This window comes from Cloeon dipterum, chromosome 1 (assembly GCF_949628265.1).
Source record: "Cloeon dipterum chromosome 1, ieCloDipt1.1, whole genome shotgun sequence".
In the NCBI taxonomy this organism is placed as follows: Eukaryota; Metazoa; Arthropoda; class Insecta; order Ephemeroptera; family Baetidae; genus Cloeon; species Cloeon dipterum.
The window spans coordinates 5,125,503-5,140,000 of NC_088786.1; the positions used below are offsets into that span (position 1 = coordinate 5,125,503).

Sequence of the window (14,498 nt, forward strand, 5' to 3'; positions counted from 1 at the left end):
GAAGGAGAGAAAAGTCGAGCATCGTCGGCAACGTCATCGCTTTGGTGGTGGGGACCGGTGGGGACTGGGGAGTAGAGTGCTTATAACGAGAGTGAGACTGGCCTGCGCACTGCCGCTTCCCTACCTCTCCCCATGTTAAAATAAGCGCACGCGACGCGGTTGGCGCTACAGCTAAATTCATGAAGCCACCCGCGGACTTATTGGTGTCAATCGAACGCGCACGAGTCGTTTTATCATATAAATATAATTCGGAACCGAGCCTGAAAACAAAAGCGCTTTCGAGAATTCCACCGCTGAAATCAAACCATTTCGCTGCGAGCTCCGACAGCGACGATCGCACCCGAGCGTCAGCGGCTGTCGGCGAAGCACGCATCAGCGCATCACCATGGCAAAAAGACAGCCAGTGAAGTGAAATACACTTGTTGTCTGGAAATGGGCAGATTTCAGCGGTGGAATTCTCGAAAGCGCTTTTGTTTTCAGGCTCGGTTCTTGAGTTATATGATAAAACGACTCGTGCGCGTTATTGACACCAATAAGTCCGCAAGGTGGCTTCATGAATTTAGCTGTAGCGCCAACCGCGTGCGCGCATTTTAACATGGGGAGAGGTAGGGAAGCGCAAGCGGCAGTGCGCAGGCCACAGTCGCGTCGGTCGGCCTAGCCAATTAGCCATCTCACTCTCGTTATGAGCACTCTAGTGGGGAGGAGTGGAAGCTTAGGAGAGCAATGCTTCAATGTGAGTATTTAAAAATTCGCGCGATTACAAATGATGCATTTTAAGCCAATAGCAACCTGGCTAGAGTAAAATTTTATTTGGGGGAATGTGCATTAAAGATGCTGTCATTTGCTAGACTTTGTGGTGGGGATGATTCTGTGTAGCTTTGGGCGGTGCTCCAGTGCTTGATCGATATGGTCAAGCACGTCAAGCACCAAGCAGGTGCAGGTGTATGTAAACACGAAATGTGTCAAAAGTGGTGCGTGCTTTTTGTAAGTCAGGAATTTATTGATTAATGTAAAATGGGGAAAGCAAGAGGTGTTCGTGTCTCGTTGGACAGCGTCGTCGCCTTGGTTAACGAATAATTCACGATGGCGCCAGCAAGGGTGATTGATCGATGATGGACTTAGCGGCGCTGATTCGGGATTCGGGCCCTCTTGAAAAGTGCGATGCACCTGCTGCGTTTTGTTACTTTGTTACATTTTGAACGAATAGCTTCTTTAATTTAATGCGCTATGGCAGCAATGCCACACTTCAAAGTCAACTATTCTCGCGTCAGAAGCAATTGTATGTTATTTAAACTCTCAGGGGTTTGTTATTAAATTTGATAAACAAACTTAAATATTTTCAGGTTTAGCTGATACAACATGTGATCCAGTGGCGCAGCACATGAGAGCTTGGAGGATTTTACAGCACGAACTGAAAATTCAGAGGGTGAAAACTTGGGAAAATCACCACGTAAATCCTGGCAGGCAAAATATTAGCAGTTCAAAACATGCGAACATTCCAAATCCATTGAGATGCTTTAGCAGGTACTAATATTTATATGCATTAAATTTCTCTTATAAATATCGATGTTTTTAGGTTGAGCTTGCAGCCAACAAGCGTAAGCCGGTCGCCAAGTTCTCTACGAAGTCTTCAGGTGGAGAGGAAAAATGCAAGGATTTCTTTCTCTGCGCATAATGAGAGCCACAAAAAGCACGGAGACTTTGCCAAAGAGGTCACCTTCAAGCCTAAGATATTGGACACATCTGCCACTTCCAAATTGATTCAGTCGAGGAACTATCAAACCCCCAAAAAGAAGACACTGCCTCAAAGCAGGACAGTAAGTTGAAATCAACATCCTCTTATCTTTTCATCACCAGTATAACCTTCAGAGTTCGGCTGTTTCTACAAAATCAATCGAACCTGGTCAAAGAAAAGCGGAGCATAAAAACTGGTCTCAAAGTCGCCCGGAAAGCAGCAGTTCGTCATCAACTGGCTGCGATTCCGCGTACGAAGCTGGAGGGTCCATCGAAGCTCTCAGTCCTCACTCCCGGAGCTCAACTCCTCAGCAAGTTACAGTTCGCGGCGCAGAGCCAAAGTTGGATACAGATGTAAGCTAAATTTAATTTGAATTTGTGCTTTAATCTGATCAAAATGATTTCTCATCAGGTTGAAGAGAGTAGAATTGTTGGAAAAGAAATTGAGAATGCTATAGAAGAATTGATTGAGCGGCCAGGCACCCCAGTGAATTTGATAGACAGGTGAGGCTCCTATGCCCCAATTAAATTTACCATTAGTCATTTTGTTCATTCTCAATTTAAGAAACGAGAGTCTGGAATACATTTTGTTCGAGCACGACTTGATGAATGAAATCGCTTCCTGTGGTGTTTTGACAAACTTCAGCGTGAGGGAGATCTGCAGGTCATTCGCCCTGACCAATGGAAAATTGCTGGAGCAGTGCAAGGTGCAAGAAATTGTGGAGCGAGTTCAAAAACTTGTAGGAGTACCCGACAACGCTAGTCTAGACTTCTCCGATTTTGGGCTGCACGGCAGCTTTGATACACCAAGCAATGCAACGTCAGAGTAAACTTAATTCACATTTTTTTGTGTGGAACTTGTGATATTTCCTAGTCAATATTTGCAAATCAGAAGTGTATTTTATAGAACCACTGATAAGGAGTGTTTGTTGAAAGTACAAAAGCAGCATTTTATCATAACTGAAACTTTATTGAATTTCAAAAATACAGATTCTGTTTACATCTACAGATTAAACACATTCATGCTGGAACTGACCAATAAATTGAATGACCTTTCGCACAGACTTGGATAAAAATTATTTCCCATCCACAAACATGTCGCTTCTAATTTAAACAGTATTGCATCATTAAATATTAATTTGTTCACATTCTACAGAGTTGATTGGTAACTTACAGTGAACAGTAAAGAGATATAAGTTAAAAAAAAAAATCAAAAAAGAGTCACCCCATAAAGTGAAATATATTTACACGGAGTTCTTAAGAGTCACATCACCATAAAGAACTTGAAAATAAAGTAACGATAGTAGAATCTACAGCTATCACCAGTTGAACTGGCACGTGTAACAAAATACTGACAGTTTGAACTCCCCATACCAATCGGCACACACATTGACGAAATATTTGATTTCTTTTTATCTTGGTTATATCATTCTGAGATAGGACAATATCACAATAAAATGTTAGAATTAAACATTTTGTCAGCAATCCACGGGTAGAAACTTCCACAAGCAGATCAGTTTGAGTTTGTGGCAGTTTCTTTGCTGCCCGAAATTTGGTCAGTCACACCTTCCTATCCAAATAGGTGAAGGTTTGCAAAGACTTGTTTCATCTAGCTACTTGTAAAGAACAAAACCCCAACTTAGACTGCGCAAAACAAACAGGATATTGTTTTAAAAATCAGACATGTCCATTTTAACTCAGGTGACAAAAAAGTAAAAATCACCATCACAGGCTAAGATGGAGCTATTTTTTGTGTTTCATTTTTCTTGTGCAGCTTATTTCTCTATTGCTAGAGATATTAACACTAGAAAAATTTAATTTACAGATCTTGCATTTATCATTTTAAAAAGAAATCAACTTGCTAAGTCCGTCCTTAAAAATCAAGGTAACTCGCAACTCGCGAAGTTATCGTTAACTTCATTCCATTTTGTACAAGCTGTTTGTTGAATACCATATATTTATGCTTGGATCTTTAAAAAAATAATATTTTGTCATTCCTTTAAAATTGCAAAATTATAATATATTAATTCAGGGTTCGTAAACATGATTAAAAAATACTTAAGTCGGTTGTCATTTCTAGTTAACTGTTAGGTGGGTGTCAAGTGAGGTAACTAAAGCTTTTCCAACTTAAGCTGCCTTGCCCTTGTGCATCACAACATTTAGGAACAATGAATTGAAAGTAGGACAAAATTATATTCTTAATCGTGATGTTCGGTATTTACGCGGGAGGTAACAAATATTATTTGTAGAAAAGATGGCATCAAAAATCAACCCGTACTGTGTTCAAAACAACTGTATTTTCAGTATTTTAAAGTACTGAGAGGAATAATAGGTCTTGGGTTATCGGCGGATGTTGCGATATAATTAAAAAAAGGTCTTTTTATTTGTTAATTGATAAATTTTCATGAACAATTTAAACCAAATAAAACTATAACGAGATAAAACATAATTTATTCCACGGTTAAAATTTGGAAACATAAAGCATAAAATATTGAAAATATATTAAAACTGAATTTAAACCTGAAAGAAATAAAGGTGTAAAAGTAGAATAAGGGGAAATTCCATTTTCTATAAACAGAATTCAAAAAGAGCTAAAAATTTGGTAAAAATCATTAGGACGCAAATGAATCAAAAGAAGCGATAGGTATCATTGCATCCACATGAGTCAAAAATCGTTACGGAGGATAAATTGAAATATTTAAGGCCGGAATGTTGCTTGTAGAGCTTGGTGTCTTTTAAGATCAAATCGCGGCCAGCGCGTTTGAAGATATTGGCAAGAGCCCTACCGCAGCACCCAGAGGTGAGAACCGCACATTTTTAGACAAAAGGTCAGGGAAAAAAGAGGATGAAGAAGCTGCCGTGAACTGATAAAATGAGGAGCAGCAAGTCTCAGCTGCCATCACTGGCATTGCTGATATTACTGTTGCAGTCATCAAGGTCAGGGGGTGACGGCGCCATGTTCAACACCTTGCTAAGGTGAGTGACGTCGGACAGGGTGAAGTCCGGGCAGGCCTGCGGGGGCGCGGTGGCCGTGTCCGAAGGCCGGATCCAGATAGTGGCGGCCAAAATCTGCCCTCCGAGGATGTCGGTCTCGATTTTGTCTCCTATCATGATGGCCGTCTCAGGTTTGACCTGCAGTATGGAGCACGCCTGCAGAAAAATGTTTGCGTTGGGCTTCTCCCAGGGCAGGTCACCTGAGACGAGCACCAAGTCGAAGAAGCGCTGTACCTGCAGCAGCTGCACCTTCTCCCACTGAGCCCTCGAAGACCCGTTGGTGATGAGCGCCAGCCTGAAGCGCATTTCCCTCAAGGTCACCAGCATCTGCTGCACCTGAGGGGTCAGCGCCAGGTACTGGTAGCGCAGGGTCAGCCACTGCCGATAAATGGCACCTGCGCAACAAAAAACACTCCGGCGGATCACCAAGGGAGCCACACTGTTTGTCAGCATGTCAAAAGAAGTTTATATTATAATATGTATGAATAAATATATTTGCATATTTGCAAGGTCTGAATTTTAATGAGGATGATGATGATTTGGTGGCTGTGAAATCCATGAGCACATACTTTCAAACTCTCATTTCAGCTGGAACAAAGGCTCGCTGATTCTGGCGGTTCGATTAAGACGGATTTGATTTGTTTTGAATTGCATTTAAAGGAAAAGCAAGGATTATTGAGTCATATCACTTACAGTTTTGTAAAGACAGATCGTCTGGGAAAAGCTAGTAGTTATTGAAAAGCTTTTAAAATAACTCGTAGAGTGTACTTAAATTTTTTATTAAAAAAAAAATCATACACTCGTCTCACACCAATTCTGTCACTCAGAAGAAATTCACTCCAAACGTTCAACTATCCATTAGAATAGAAGTTTGTAGTCAAGATTAAGCCTTAAATTACTTTAGACTGGTTTCAGACTTACCAACACGATTGGCAACGATATAATCAGTTGCATTTAGAACCTATAACAGTGACAAGAAAAACAAGACACAAAATGTTACAAATAATTGTCCCTTGCAATGTTATACAAAAAAGCATGATAATTCAGATCAAAAAAGTCAATATTCACTTCACAAAGCAAAAGTGTCGCGTAACTCGACCACTTGAGTCAGAGCACAAACATACCGCCCTGTGAGCATGCTCTTTCGCTCTCTCAACAAACTGTGAACAAATATTTTGCAAAAATGCCTGGCAAGGTGGAGCTAGCACAGAGATGGATTTCTCACTGCAACACTAAAAACTCCATTACTGGGAAAATGCGAGGCGTCCAGCGGCTGCGAGTTAGCCAGCACCGAAGAGTCCTCATCTGCGTGCTGGCCGTAACTCGGCCCCGCCGAACGCAAAAGCAATCAAATTTCATATTTTCGTTCTTCATCAATGTATGTATGAAAATGGAAAGCATGGGCGCGACTCTCACCTGCTAAGTGCCTATAATCATTTCCAAGAGCTTCAGCCCAAAGCAAACGCCGCCACTCGTCCAAACTCGGGCAGTCCTTGTTGTCCGGGCATTTACGGAAGGCGTGCAGGAACTTCTTTGTGCAATCGTGAGCTTTGTCATGCGGCACGTTGTACTGCTCCCTCAAACTCAGGTAAACCTTTAAAACGTAGAGCAAAAAAACGCAATTTAATACATTTTTAAAGAGGAAAAGCATTTTGAATGTGTCTTAAAATTTAAAGCTTTAATTTCTTGATAATCTTCATCAAGATAGAAGACTCTTTTGCTACTATTAGTGAGAAACGTCATTTTTGACCTACATCGATGCAATTGGGGCGGCGGCCAATACCGCATATATCTCGTCAAAAGTACAATAAATTTGCACGCGCCAAGGCATATTATTTTTAGACGGTGATGATCAGGTTTATTTCAGCAGCAGGAGACGGCTGTTTGATGTTTCCAACAGCCTTGTTTTAGGAGCATTCGCGTTTTCAAGTAGAAAATAGCGGACGCTGGGGTGCGAAATCTGTGTAGGTAATTGGGCGAAGAAAAATAGTTGTAGTTTTCCAGTTTTAAGTTTTATTACAAAACTCAAGTATTATTTGGCTTGCTTCACTTTGAAAACCTGCTTAGACGTTGAACAACTGCGCATCAGCGGAATTACTTTCCACATCGCAACGGACTAGCTTAAAGAATACAAAATTATATGAAATCAGGAAAATGTACAGCTTGGATGCCATTCGCGGAATCACCACTTTGATCAGCCTTTGTGACAATTGAAATTTTGGGCTATTTTGTGGTACATAAATTGATATCCATTTCAGTTAGCATTTGTTAAACAGCAAATAAATAGTGGTCAATTCGATTGGTTTCATCAAAGATAGCAACAGATAAATTGGAAATGGTAGTCCCTTTACGCAGTGTAATTTAAGTTTGTCAAACTGTGTCTGAACTGTCTCGATTTCATGGAAAGTGCAAGAAGGCTTAAGTACGATCGGAATATTAAATTTCAAGATAAGAATGATTAATTTAACCATTCATATGCGCTCCACATTTCTCCATGAGACCAAAAATCGATGCTGACACAGTCTAAGCAAACCTATTTTTCACCTGATTGAATTAAAACATTCTCCCACTGCGCAACAACTAGAAGTTTTAAATGCTTCAGTCGCCGAAGAGCTTCTTGCCGAGCTCCATGAGCCGATGGTTGCGGCAAACCTGAAGGGCGTCGTTGTCCTTGAGCAGGGTGGCGACCTGCGGACTGGCGTCGACCAGGTGGCACAATAAGTCCTCGAAGGCGGAGCGCGCGTTGGCAGGAAAGTCGCCGACCCTGACCCTCTTCAGAGTGTCTATCACGCCCTCGACCCAGCCACTCTCGATGGCGAACTGCGCCACCCACGGCACCAGCTCCAGCACACAACTCATGGTCTGCATGCCGAGGAACCAGAGCTCCATCAACTCGAGCCAGTACTTTTTGTAAGTGGTGCTGACAGTGAGAGGGCCCAACGAGTTGTCTCCATGCTCGTCCACGACGTACGCGTCCCACAGGAAGCGCATGGTGGCCGTCAGGTATCGACAAATGGTGTAGTCGTTCTTGTTCTGGCGTGCAGACAGCTGCTTCAGAAGGAGCAGGCCCATGACCGCCAGGTTGCCCTGCAGAACCAGGTTCTCTGGAGTCGATTTAAGTTCCGGCAGCTTGTTAAAGAGGAACTTGAGGAGTCGGTTGAAGGTGGCGCTTTGGTCCACCATTTTTGGCTCTAGGACGGTGATGTTCATGAAGATGTTGCACAGGGAGATCATGGCGGCGCGTGCGTCTTCCACCTCTTCCAACTGCACCTGCGTGAGAACCACCTCAACTCGCTGTTTAAGACGTTCAGCCCGAGGAATCATAGGTTTGTCTGGCTGTACCAACGCCCAGTAGTATTGCAAACAGTCAAATAGAACCTCTTCCTGAAATTCAGAAAAATAAAATTGCTGCATTAAATTTGTTCTTTCCCGAATTTATTGTATAAGACTTATTATTAGAGATACAATTTGGATCACTTAAATAGCTTACATGAATATTAGAGATAATATATCTTTGAAGATAAAAATCAAATTTAATGTTGAATTGCAAAAAAAAATGAAAACGATTTTCAGATCCTGTCAGTTTTATAATTTCCTCAAATTCATTCAGTAGAACGAAAGTTAATTTTAATTTTTGACATCATTCAAGATCTGAAAAATCTGCCTGGGGATGGGATCGAACTCACAACCTTCAGGTTACTAGCTATCGACAGACACAGCGAGCCAAATTGAACTTAAAGAGGAGATGCAGATTTGAAGGTGTCATTATTGTAAAAATTAAAACATGCGGTAGACAAACCTGCTTCATGTTGATCATCGCCTTCCTCGCCGGCTCTTCGACCGCGAGGTGGCACAACGCGGGCAGAAAAAGCCGCAGGACGTCAACATCAGTTGGTGCTGCCTCCTGGCCATCCACCTTGCGCTGGGCGGTTGCGCGAAAGGTCTCATTTGACATTTCAAGGATGAAGGGCAGCAGCTTGTGCACTGCATCCCTGAGGGCGGAGGTCTCCTGCGCCAGCCAGGCGGCCAGCACCCTGATGCTGGCGTAGACAAAGGCCTTCTCGATGGGGCCCAGTTTGTCCCTGATATTGGCGATCTTGCCCAGCAGGTTGATCAGGGCGGCAAACGCACCCTTTAGAGCTGTGTACAACTGCTGTTTCTCCTTCTGCTCGAGCTCAAAAGTGGGCGTGGTCGCCACATAGGCGATGGCGATTTCCATCAGGTTGAAGCATGATACAAGCAGGTCAGCGTTCTTCATCACCTGTTCGAAGGACCGGTCCTCAACCTGCATGCGCACCTCGATGGAGCATAGCTGCACCAGCAGCAGGAAAAAGGCCTTGGGCTTCTCCTCGTCGGTCAGCGACCACTCAACTCCGAGCAACTCGATGATGATGGAGGCCAATTTCAGGGAAGGGTCTCTTTGCTGCTTGCCCAGTCGGCTGGTCAGGATGTCAGACAGGGCTTTGTAGCAGCTTGAAGGCCAAGTTTGCTCTTTAGCCGTGTCACGGATGATTTGGCGGTTGCTGTTGTACAAAAGCGTGTGCAACGTTTCGGCCAGTTCGAACTTGTGCTCCGACTGATCTGTCTCCATGTCCATGGTGATTTTATTCAGAAGCGTGTTCAGGGTCTGGGCATCTTCATCCCACACAGAAGGGCCGAAGTGGATGGCCATTCTGCATACTATAGTTAGGGCTTCATCGGACTCAAAACTCTGGTCTGCGTAGGCTTTCACCAACTGCAAAAAGAATGAAAATGAGCAATTAAATATTGTTTTGCCAACGGATAACATAGTTTGAAGCCATTTATATTTGTACGTCGCATTAAAAAGATAGGGGAAGTAGAAAACCCTTATGTCCCTTATTTTATTAGGGAAATTGCTTCAAAAATATTGTTTAAAGTTTCCACATTACTTAAAATTATTTCTGATATGTTTGTTAACCGTAATATGGCTGAGTAATGTTAAATAATAATTATCACATGAAGAAAGAGAAAGTTTTGCATTGCTCACCTTGCTAACGGCTCCAATTTCCTTGAGTTTCTCGAGCCCCGCATCGTGGAGGGCTACGTGCTTCAGGCACTGGTATGTCTCTGATATGACCTGCAAGTTCTCCTCCTCGTCGTCTTCAAGTTGGATGATCTCGACTAGGGCGTTCAGGTTGGCCAGCAACTGCGGGTGCGTGGCCACCTCAGGTTCGTCGCAGAAACAGCTGAGCACCGAGACGGCCACCGACTTGTAGATCTGCGGCGGACAGTCCTCAAGGGCGTCTGAAGTGAGCAGCAAGCGTCGCAGGAAGTCGAAGCCGACGGCCTCGAAGAGCTGCTTTTTGCTATCGGCGCTCAGCTCCTTGGCTTTGATAACCTTGGTGACCATAAACAGGCCGGCGAACTTCTCCGTGTCATTTTGGGCGCCTTTGAGCACCGCGCAGCACTTCTTCACCGACATTGCAGACGCTCAGGAGTCAGGAGCGGCCCTCAGGTTGACATTCCCCGCGTCGTGCGCTCGTGCCGTCCTTGCTTTTCCGCTGCTGCGCCGCAACCGAGTTAATTTTACGCACCAGTCACCGATCCACGGGCTAAATTCGGCGTCCCCTCATGGAGTTAAGTTTCCCCCTCGGCGAATGCTCCCCGCTTCCAAACGGGTTCAACAGCCCCCGCAGCTATTTCGGGACGGAAACGCTCTCCTCGTGGGCGCTAACAGATCAGTCTCGAGAGGCGACCGTCCATTGCCGTGACAGCGCGCACGGCGCCACGCGGAGGAAAAAAGCACAAGTCCCGCTACACCAACTCAAGGCCGACTGCTCGACCATCAGCTGGTTTAGGCCCGAATGGCCCACTGGCCGCCGCCCTACGCCCCTCGCACCCTGCCCTACTAACCTGCTCGCACGCTAGCTTGTCACCTCTTCTCGTCGGGATCAGGGTGTTGTCCAAATCAAAGAAAATCGCGGATATGTTCGCGGAACAGATTCTAGCACATCTTACTCGTCCTGCCATCTTTTCACTTTTAGAACTTTTACATCAATTTCCCCCGACGTCATTGGCGGCTCCGACGCTCTGGCCAATCAGGGACCGTTTTAAAGCGCAGGCGGGTTGCTCAAGGCCGATTTGAAAATCCGGCGAGCAAGTTCGCGTCCTTGGGAGCTGTTTCTATTACGCTCTTGTCTTTAGACTAAGCCAAACTGTGACTATTTCTCTACCCGCGAGGCGCCCACTTGGGAAATGAAGCAATATAATTGCTCGTGTTGTGTTAATGGCTTGGGCCAGTTTCTCCAAGTCAATAATATATTATGTCACCTTCAAAAATATTAACATATTAATAAGCTTTTAACACTGCGATAGTATATACATATTCATGGTCATGAAATATTATGAAAGTGTGAATTAACGAAAAATAGTGCAGCTTTCATAACAGAAAACTTAAAAACAAGTGTTATGCAATCATAAACAAACTTAGCACGGGTTTACAAATAATATTGCAAAGCAGTTAATGTTCGTAAATATATTATTTTAAAGGTTTTTACATAAGTGGAAATTAGTTTTGAATGACAAAATGAAGATAAGATTAGCTCTGACACTTTGTACAGTTGTTGCGTCATGGGATTGTGTGTTTTTGAGGTCTACTCTTTTGCGTCACCAATTCCGTCAGCATTGATAGCAAACGTTGCTTCCGCCTCGGGAAGGCATGGTGAATCATAAATCTTGCAGATCCTTGTCTCCCCTCGGCCTTTCCGAAGATATAACCTATTTTTTAAAATTTTAACTAATCGGAGACATAATATATTATAGCAGTTTCTTACCTAGTGGTAGAAGCATGGGCCATGATGTTGCCCCCAATGGGTTTCTTTGGGTCAGCAGCAAAAACAGTTCCTCCATCCACTTGAGCCACCACTTGGTTGGTAATCACGACAGCCACACCAAACTAAAAAAAAACAATAAAGAAATCATAATTTCTGTTTATTTTTCAAAATACAAAGATTTTAATTTTTAATAAAGATGCATATATATTTCCCAGTTTTCTGTTAAATGATATAATTTTATGGTATAGTATTATTTTACCTAGAACGTTAAGATTTAGTTCTAGTTTCCTTGAGGAGAGAATGATTGTGTTCCATTAATTGTTTTTGTATTTTTCCAAGGTATTAATTTACCTTTTCCGGCCACAAAAATATCAATGCCTTAAATTGAAACCGATTTTGCTTTGATATTAGTATATTTTAAATAAAATAAAAACATAGAAGTTCCAGAAGATTTATTATATAACAAATTTCTTCAGAAATATATTATATAACAATTCTTCACGCCTTATACTATCCAATTTCTTAACGTTTTGCTGGTTCTTTAGTGATTGATGTCTGTGACGTTGCCTAGATGTGGTAATCCATGGATGTTAATAATAAGATTATTTTGAAACTGTAAAACGTTTTTCACGTACAACTTGATTGGGTTACAATGTAGCTTGTCAGCGCGGCAATATTTTTACTTCAGTATTTCCCCCGAGCTTGCCAGGAGTCAATAACACCGGCAAGCTGATAAAATAGGGCTATAGTGGCCGCAGAGGAGCTTGGGCCCAATGAGGCCATCTTTTCCCCTCCCCGCATAGAGGTCTTTAATTTAAAAGCCAGATATTTGTCCCTAAAGCCGCTGGAAAGGTGTGAAAACCAGCAAGTGGCGAATCCTCCCAAGCCCGTTGAGCTATTTGAGCATTTCGAATCACTAAATGAACCACCCTTTGCCATTTTTGATATTTTGGCAGCTAGTATATTAGATCCCCAAGCTCAATTATCTCCTGTTGCTATGACACGCCTGAAAATGAGCGATCGAGCAAACACAAAGGTATCGATGAGAAGTCTTGAGTTGTCTGAAGGACGGAGTTGATTACTCATTTGAAAACTGGGGAAGACACTGTCCTAGAAGTTTCCATTTTTCAAACAGCAAAGGTCTTTATTCAAGCCAAGAGTCGTAATTTTGGAAAAATTTAAAAAATTGCGAAAAAATACAATCAATGTGTTGTTGTTTTTAGTCTTTTTGATGACACCAGTTGCTTTAATTCTGATTTTTTGTAAAAAAAATTATCAAATTTTCATGATAAATGCAGGTTTAAGGTTTAAGCAAATCCTGATTTTAGGGAGGGTAGAAACGAGACCAATACCTCATCAGCCAGTCTCAACAGCATCCTGAGGAAACGGGCCAGGTGCATTTGCCTGGCTGAAAGCTCTCCTCGGCCAGAGTAGTCAGTCCTGTAGAGGGCAGTGGCACTGTCGACCAGAAGCAGGGCATACCTGAATCAAACGATATTCAATTAAATATAGCACATTAAAAAAATTAGCAATCACACCTAGAATCAGCCATCATGGCTCCAGCCTGAACCAGCAACTGCGTTTGGTGGTCTGTGTTGTAGGCGCGAGCGTATGCTACATTGTCCAATACTTCGTTGCCTGAGAGTCCATAACGCTCAGCAACTGCCAGCAGTCGCTCAGGACGGAAGGTGCCCTCCGTGTCGACGAACAAACACTTTCCTTCTCCACCATTCTGATCAATTGGCAGCTACAAATAATAAGATGTTAAATCAGGAATAATCCATATTGATTTTGTCAAAGACAATACACGTGAGAAATTTTTATGAAAAACTTTTCACATTAGTTTTACTTCATTACATTTATACGCTTCACAGCCACATTAAAAGCTCACCTGGCAAGTGACAGCTAAAGTGTGACATAACTGACTTTTGCCGGTTCTGAACTCGCCAAATATTTCAGTGATAGATCCTGTTTCAATGCCACCACCCAAAAGGCGGTCAAGTTCTTTGGAGCCCGTGGTCAACTGAATTATTTCCGACCGCTTCTGGTGAAACTCTGTTGCGGTTGTGAAGCCCATGGGGACTAGTTTGTGAGCTTCACCCTAGAGTTGAAGTATTAGAGCCAAGGTTAATTGAATAATGAATATTTATCACCAAGATTTTATCAGCCTTTTGCTCGCTGATGCCTTTGATGGTGATGAGCTGTTTTTTGGGAGCAAACGCAATAGACTCAACCGTGTGGTAGCCAGCTTCCTCTAATTTCTTTACATCTGATGCCAAAATGCCATTGCCCTGCAGATGGAAATCAAAAGCGTTTAAAATCTGTTATTTTCAGGTGATATTAAGAAGAAATATGTACAGTGCCAAATAAAAATTTCAATGATTGAGGAAATATAAATAGGTGCTTAATTATGAGTTTTAATAACGTAATTAGTATTTTATCAAATTTGCATGTTAAAAGTCATCATAGACAGGATGATGTTCTGTGAAAAATTCATTGTTTTAGCCACATTATTTTTACCTCCAGCTTACTGATGGGCTGTGGACCAAATTCTTCTTCTTGCGTTTCAGCTGTTGCGACGCTTTCTCGTTGCATTGCTGCTGTCATGTTGTTGTAGAAAATAAATCTAAACAAATAAACATTTTGCATTTATTTATTTTTAATTGTAATATTGTTACATACGTATTACGTGTTACAATGAAATATAAAAATTATGCTTATGTATGTACTCAAAAATCTAAATAATTAGAATATACATACCTAATTTGCGATGAAAGACATATACAATATTATTAGAATCGCCTGCAGTTTTTACATTATTTATAACATATCAACTCACCTCGGGACACAGATAAATGAAGCAAAAAATTATTCCTTGTTGTAAGATCGCTGGCCGGTCGAATTTTTGCTCTCTGACTGGAATGGAATCAGTGGTAGTCTGGAAGGCGCCAAATATCAGCAGGTTGCATAAACAAA

At 42.4% G+C, this 14,498-nt stretch overlaps 4 protein-coding genes across 6 annotated transcripts; 1 reads left to right on the forward strand and 3 right to left on the reverse strand.

The window, feature by feature from the left end:
• Positions 1–645: 645 nt before the first annotated feature.
• On the forward strand, positions 646–2,922 carry LOC135942617 (uncharacterized). 3 transcript variants are annotated; one of them, XM_065488841.1, is made up of 6 exons: positions 646–725; positions 1,344–1,524; positions 1,577–1,817; positions 1,870–2,088; positions 2,147–2,238; positions 2,300–2,922. In XM_065488841.1, the coding sequence occupies exons 1-6, from the start codon at positions 683–685 to the stop codon at positions 2,562–2,564; spliced, it is 1,041 nt and encodes a 346-aa protein (XP_065344913.1). In that variant the 5' UTR covers positions 646–682; the 3' UTR covers positions 2,565–2,922. The 3 variants fall into 3 exon arrangements, with proteins under 3 accessions (XP_065344913.1, XP_065344904.1, XP_065344916.1); XM_065488832.1 differs by lacking the exon at positions 646–725 and adding an exon at positions 913–1,279; XM_065488844.1 differs by lacking the exon at positions 646–725 and adding an exon at positions 913–1,156.
• LOC135942636 (N-acylneuraminate-9-phosphatase) lies at positions 2,684–10,776 on the reverse strand. The gene is made up of 3 exons (XM_065488875.1): positions 10,603–10,776; positions 6,145–6,322; positions 2,684–5,123 (listed from the first exon to the last, which is right to left on the reverse strand). Exons 1-3 carry the CDS (start codon positions 10,717–10,719, stop codon positions 4,624–4,626), a joined length of 795 nt encoding a protein of 264 aa, XP_065344947.1. The 5' UTR covers positions 10,720–10,776; the 3' UTR covers positions 2,684–4,623.
• Positions 6,725–10,584, reverse strand: Neurochondrin (neurochondrin). Its single transcript, XM_065488788.1, has 3 exons — positions 9,737–10,584; positions 8,528–9,463; positions 6,725–8,112 (listed from the first exon to the last, which is right to left on the reverse strand). Exons 1-3 carry the CDS (start codon positions 10,169–10,171, stop codon positions 7,327–7,329), a joined length of 2,157 nt encoding a protein of 718 aa, XP_065344860.1. The 5' UTR covers positions 10,172–10,584; the 3' UTR covers positions 6,725–7,326.
• Positions 10,777–11,209: 433 nt separating the features above from the next.
• spn-A (RAD51 recombinase homolog spn-A) lies at positions 11,210–14,475 on the reverse strand. The gene is made up of 8 exons (XM_065488859.1): positions 14,362–14,475; positions 14,043–14,148; positions 13,676–13,813; positions 13,414–13,623; positions 13,061–13,269; positions 12,875–13,004; positions 11,523–11,644; positions 11,210–11,466 (listed from the first exon to the last, which is right to left on the reverse strand). The coding sequence occupies exons 2-8, from the start codon at positions 14,127–14,129 to the stop codon at positions 11,343–11,345; spliced, it is 1,020 nt and encodes a 339-aa protein (XP_065344931.1). The 5' UTR covers positions 14,130–14,148; positions 14,362–14,475; the 3' UTR covers positions 11,210–11,342.
• Positions 14,476–14,498: the final 23 nt, after the last annotated feature.

Bases quoted from the DNA above. Each gene is read 5' to 3' on its own strand.
- LOC135942617 (XM_065488832.1), top strand. From the start codon at position 1,228: ATGGCAGCAATGCCACACTTCAAAGTCAACTATTCTCGCGTCAGAAGC. The intron at 1,818-1,869 runs GTAAGTTGAAAT...TATAACCTTCAG, and splicing joins CACTGCCTCAAAGCAGGACA to AGTTCGGCTGTTTCTACAAA. The intron at 2,239-2,299 runs GTGAGGCTCCTA...TCTCAATTTAAG, and splicing joins CCAGTGAATTTGATAGACAG to AAACGAGAGTCTGGAATACA.
- Neurochondrin (XM_065488788.1), bottom strand. From the start codon at position 10,171: ATGTCGGTGAAGAAGTGCTGCGCGGTGCTCAAAGGCGCCCAAAATGAC. The intron at 9,464-9,736 runs GTGAGCAATGCA...TTCTTTTTGCAG, and splicing joins AAATTGGAGCCGTTAGCAAG to TTGGTGAAAGCCTACGCAGA. The intron at 8,113-8,527 runs GTTTGTCTACCG...TCTGAATTTCAG, and splicing joins CGATGATCAACATGAAGCAG to GAAGAGGTTCTATTTGACTG.
- LOC135942636 (XM_065488875.1), bottom strand. From the start codon at position 10,719: ATGGCAGGACGAGTAAGATGTGCTAGAATCTGTTCCGCGAACATATCC. The intron at 6,323-10,602 runs GTTAGTAGGGCA...TACGTTTTAAAG, and splicing joins ACAAGCTAGCGTGCGAGCAG to GTTTACCTGAGTTTGAGGGA. The intron at 5,124-6,144 runs GTGAGAGTCGCG...TTTGTTGCGCAG, and splicing joins TGATTATAGGCACTTAGCAG to GTGCCATTTATCGGCAGTGG.
- spn-A (XM_065488859.1), bottom strand. From the start codon at position 14,129: ATGACAGCAGCAATGCAACGAGAAAGCGTCGCAACAGCTGAAACGCAA. The intron at 13,270-13,413 runs GTGAGCTTTTAA...TATTATTTGTAG, and splicing joins CTTTAGCTGTCACTTGCCAG to CTGCCAATTGATCAGAATGG. The intron at 11,645-12,874 runs GTATTGGTCTCG...GTTTTTTTTTAG, and splicing joins TGTTGAGACTGGCTGATGAG to TTTGGTGTGGCTGTCGTGAT.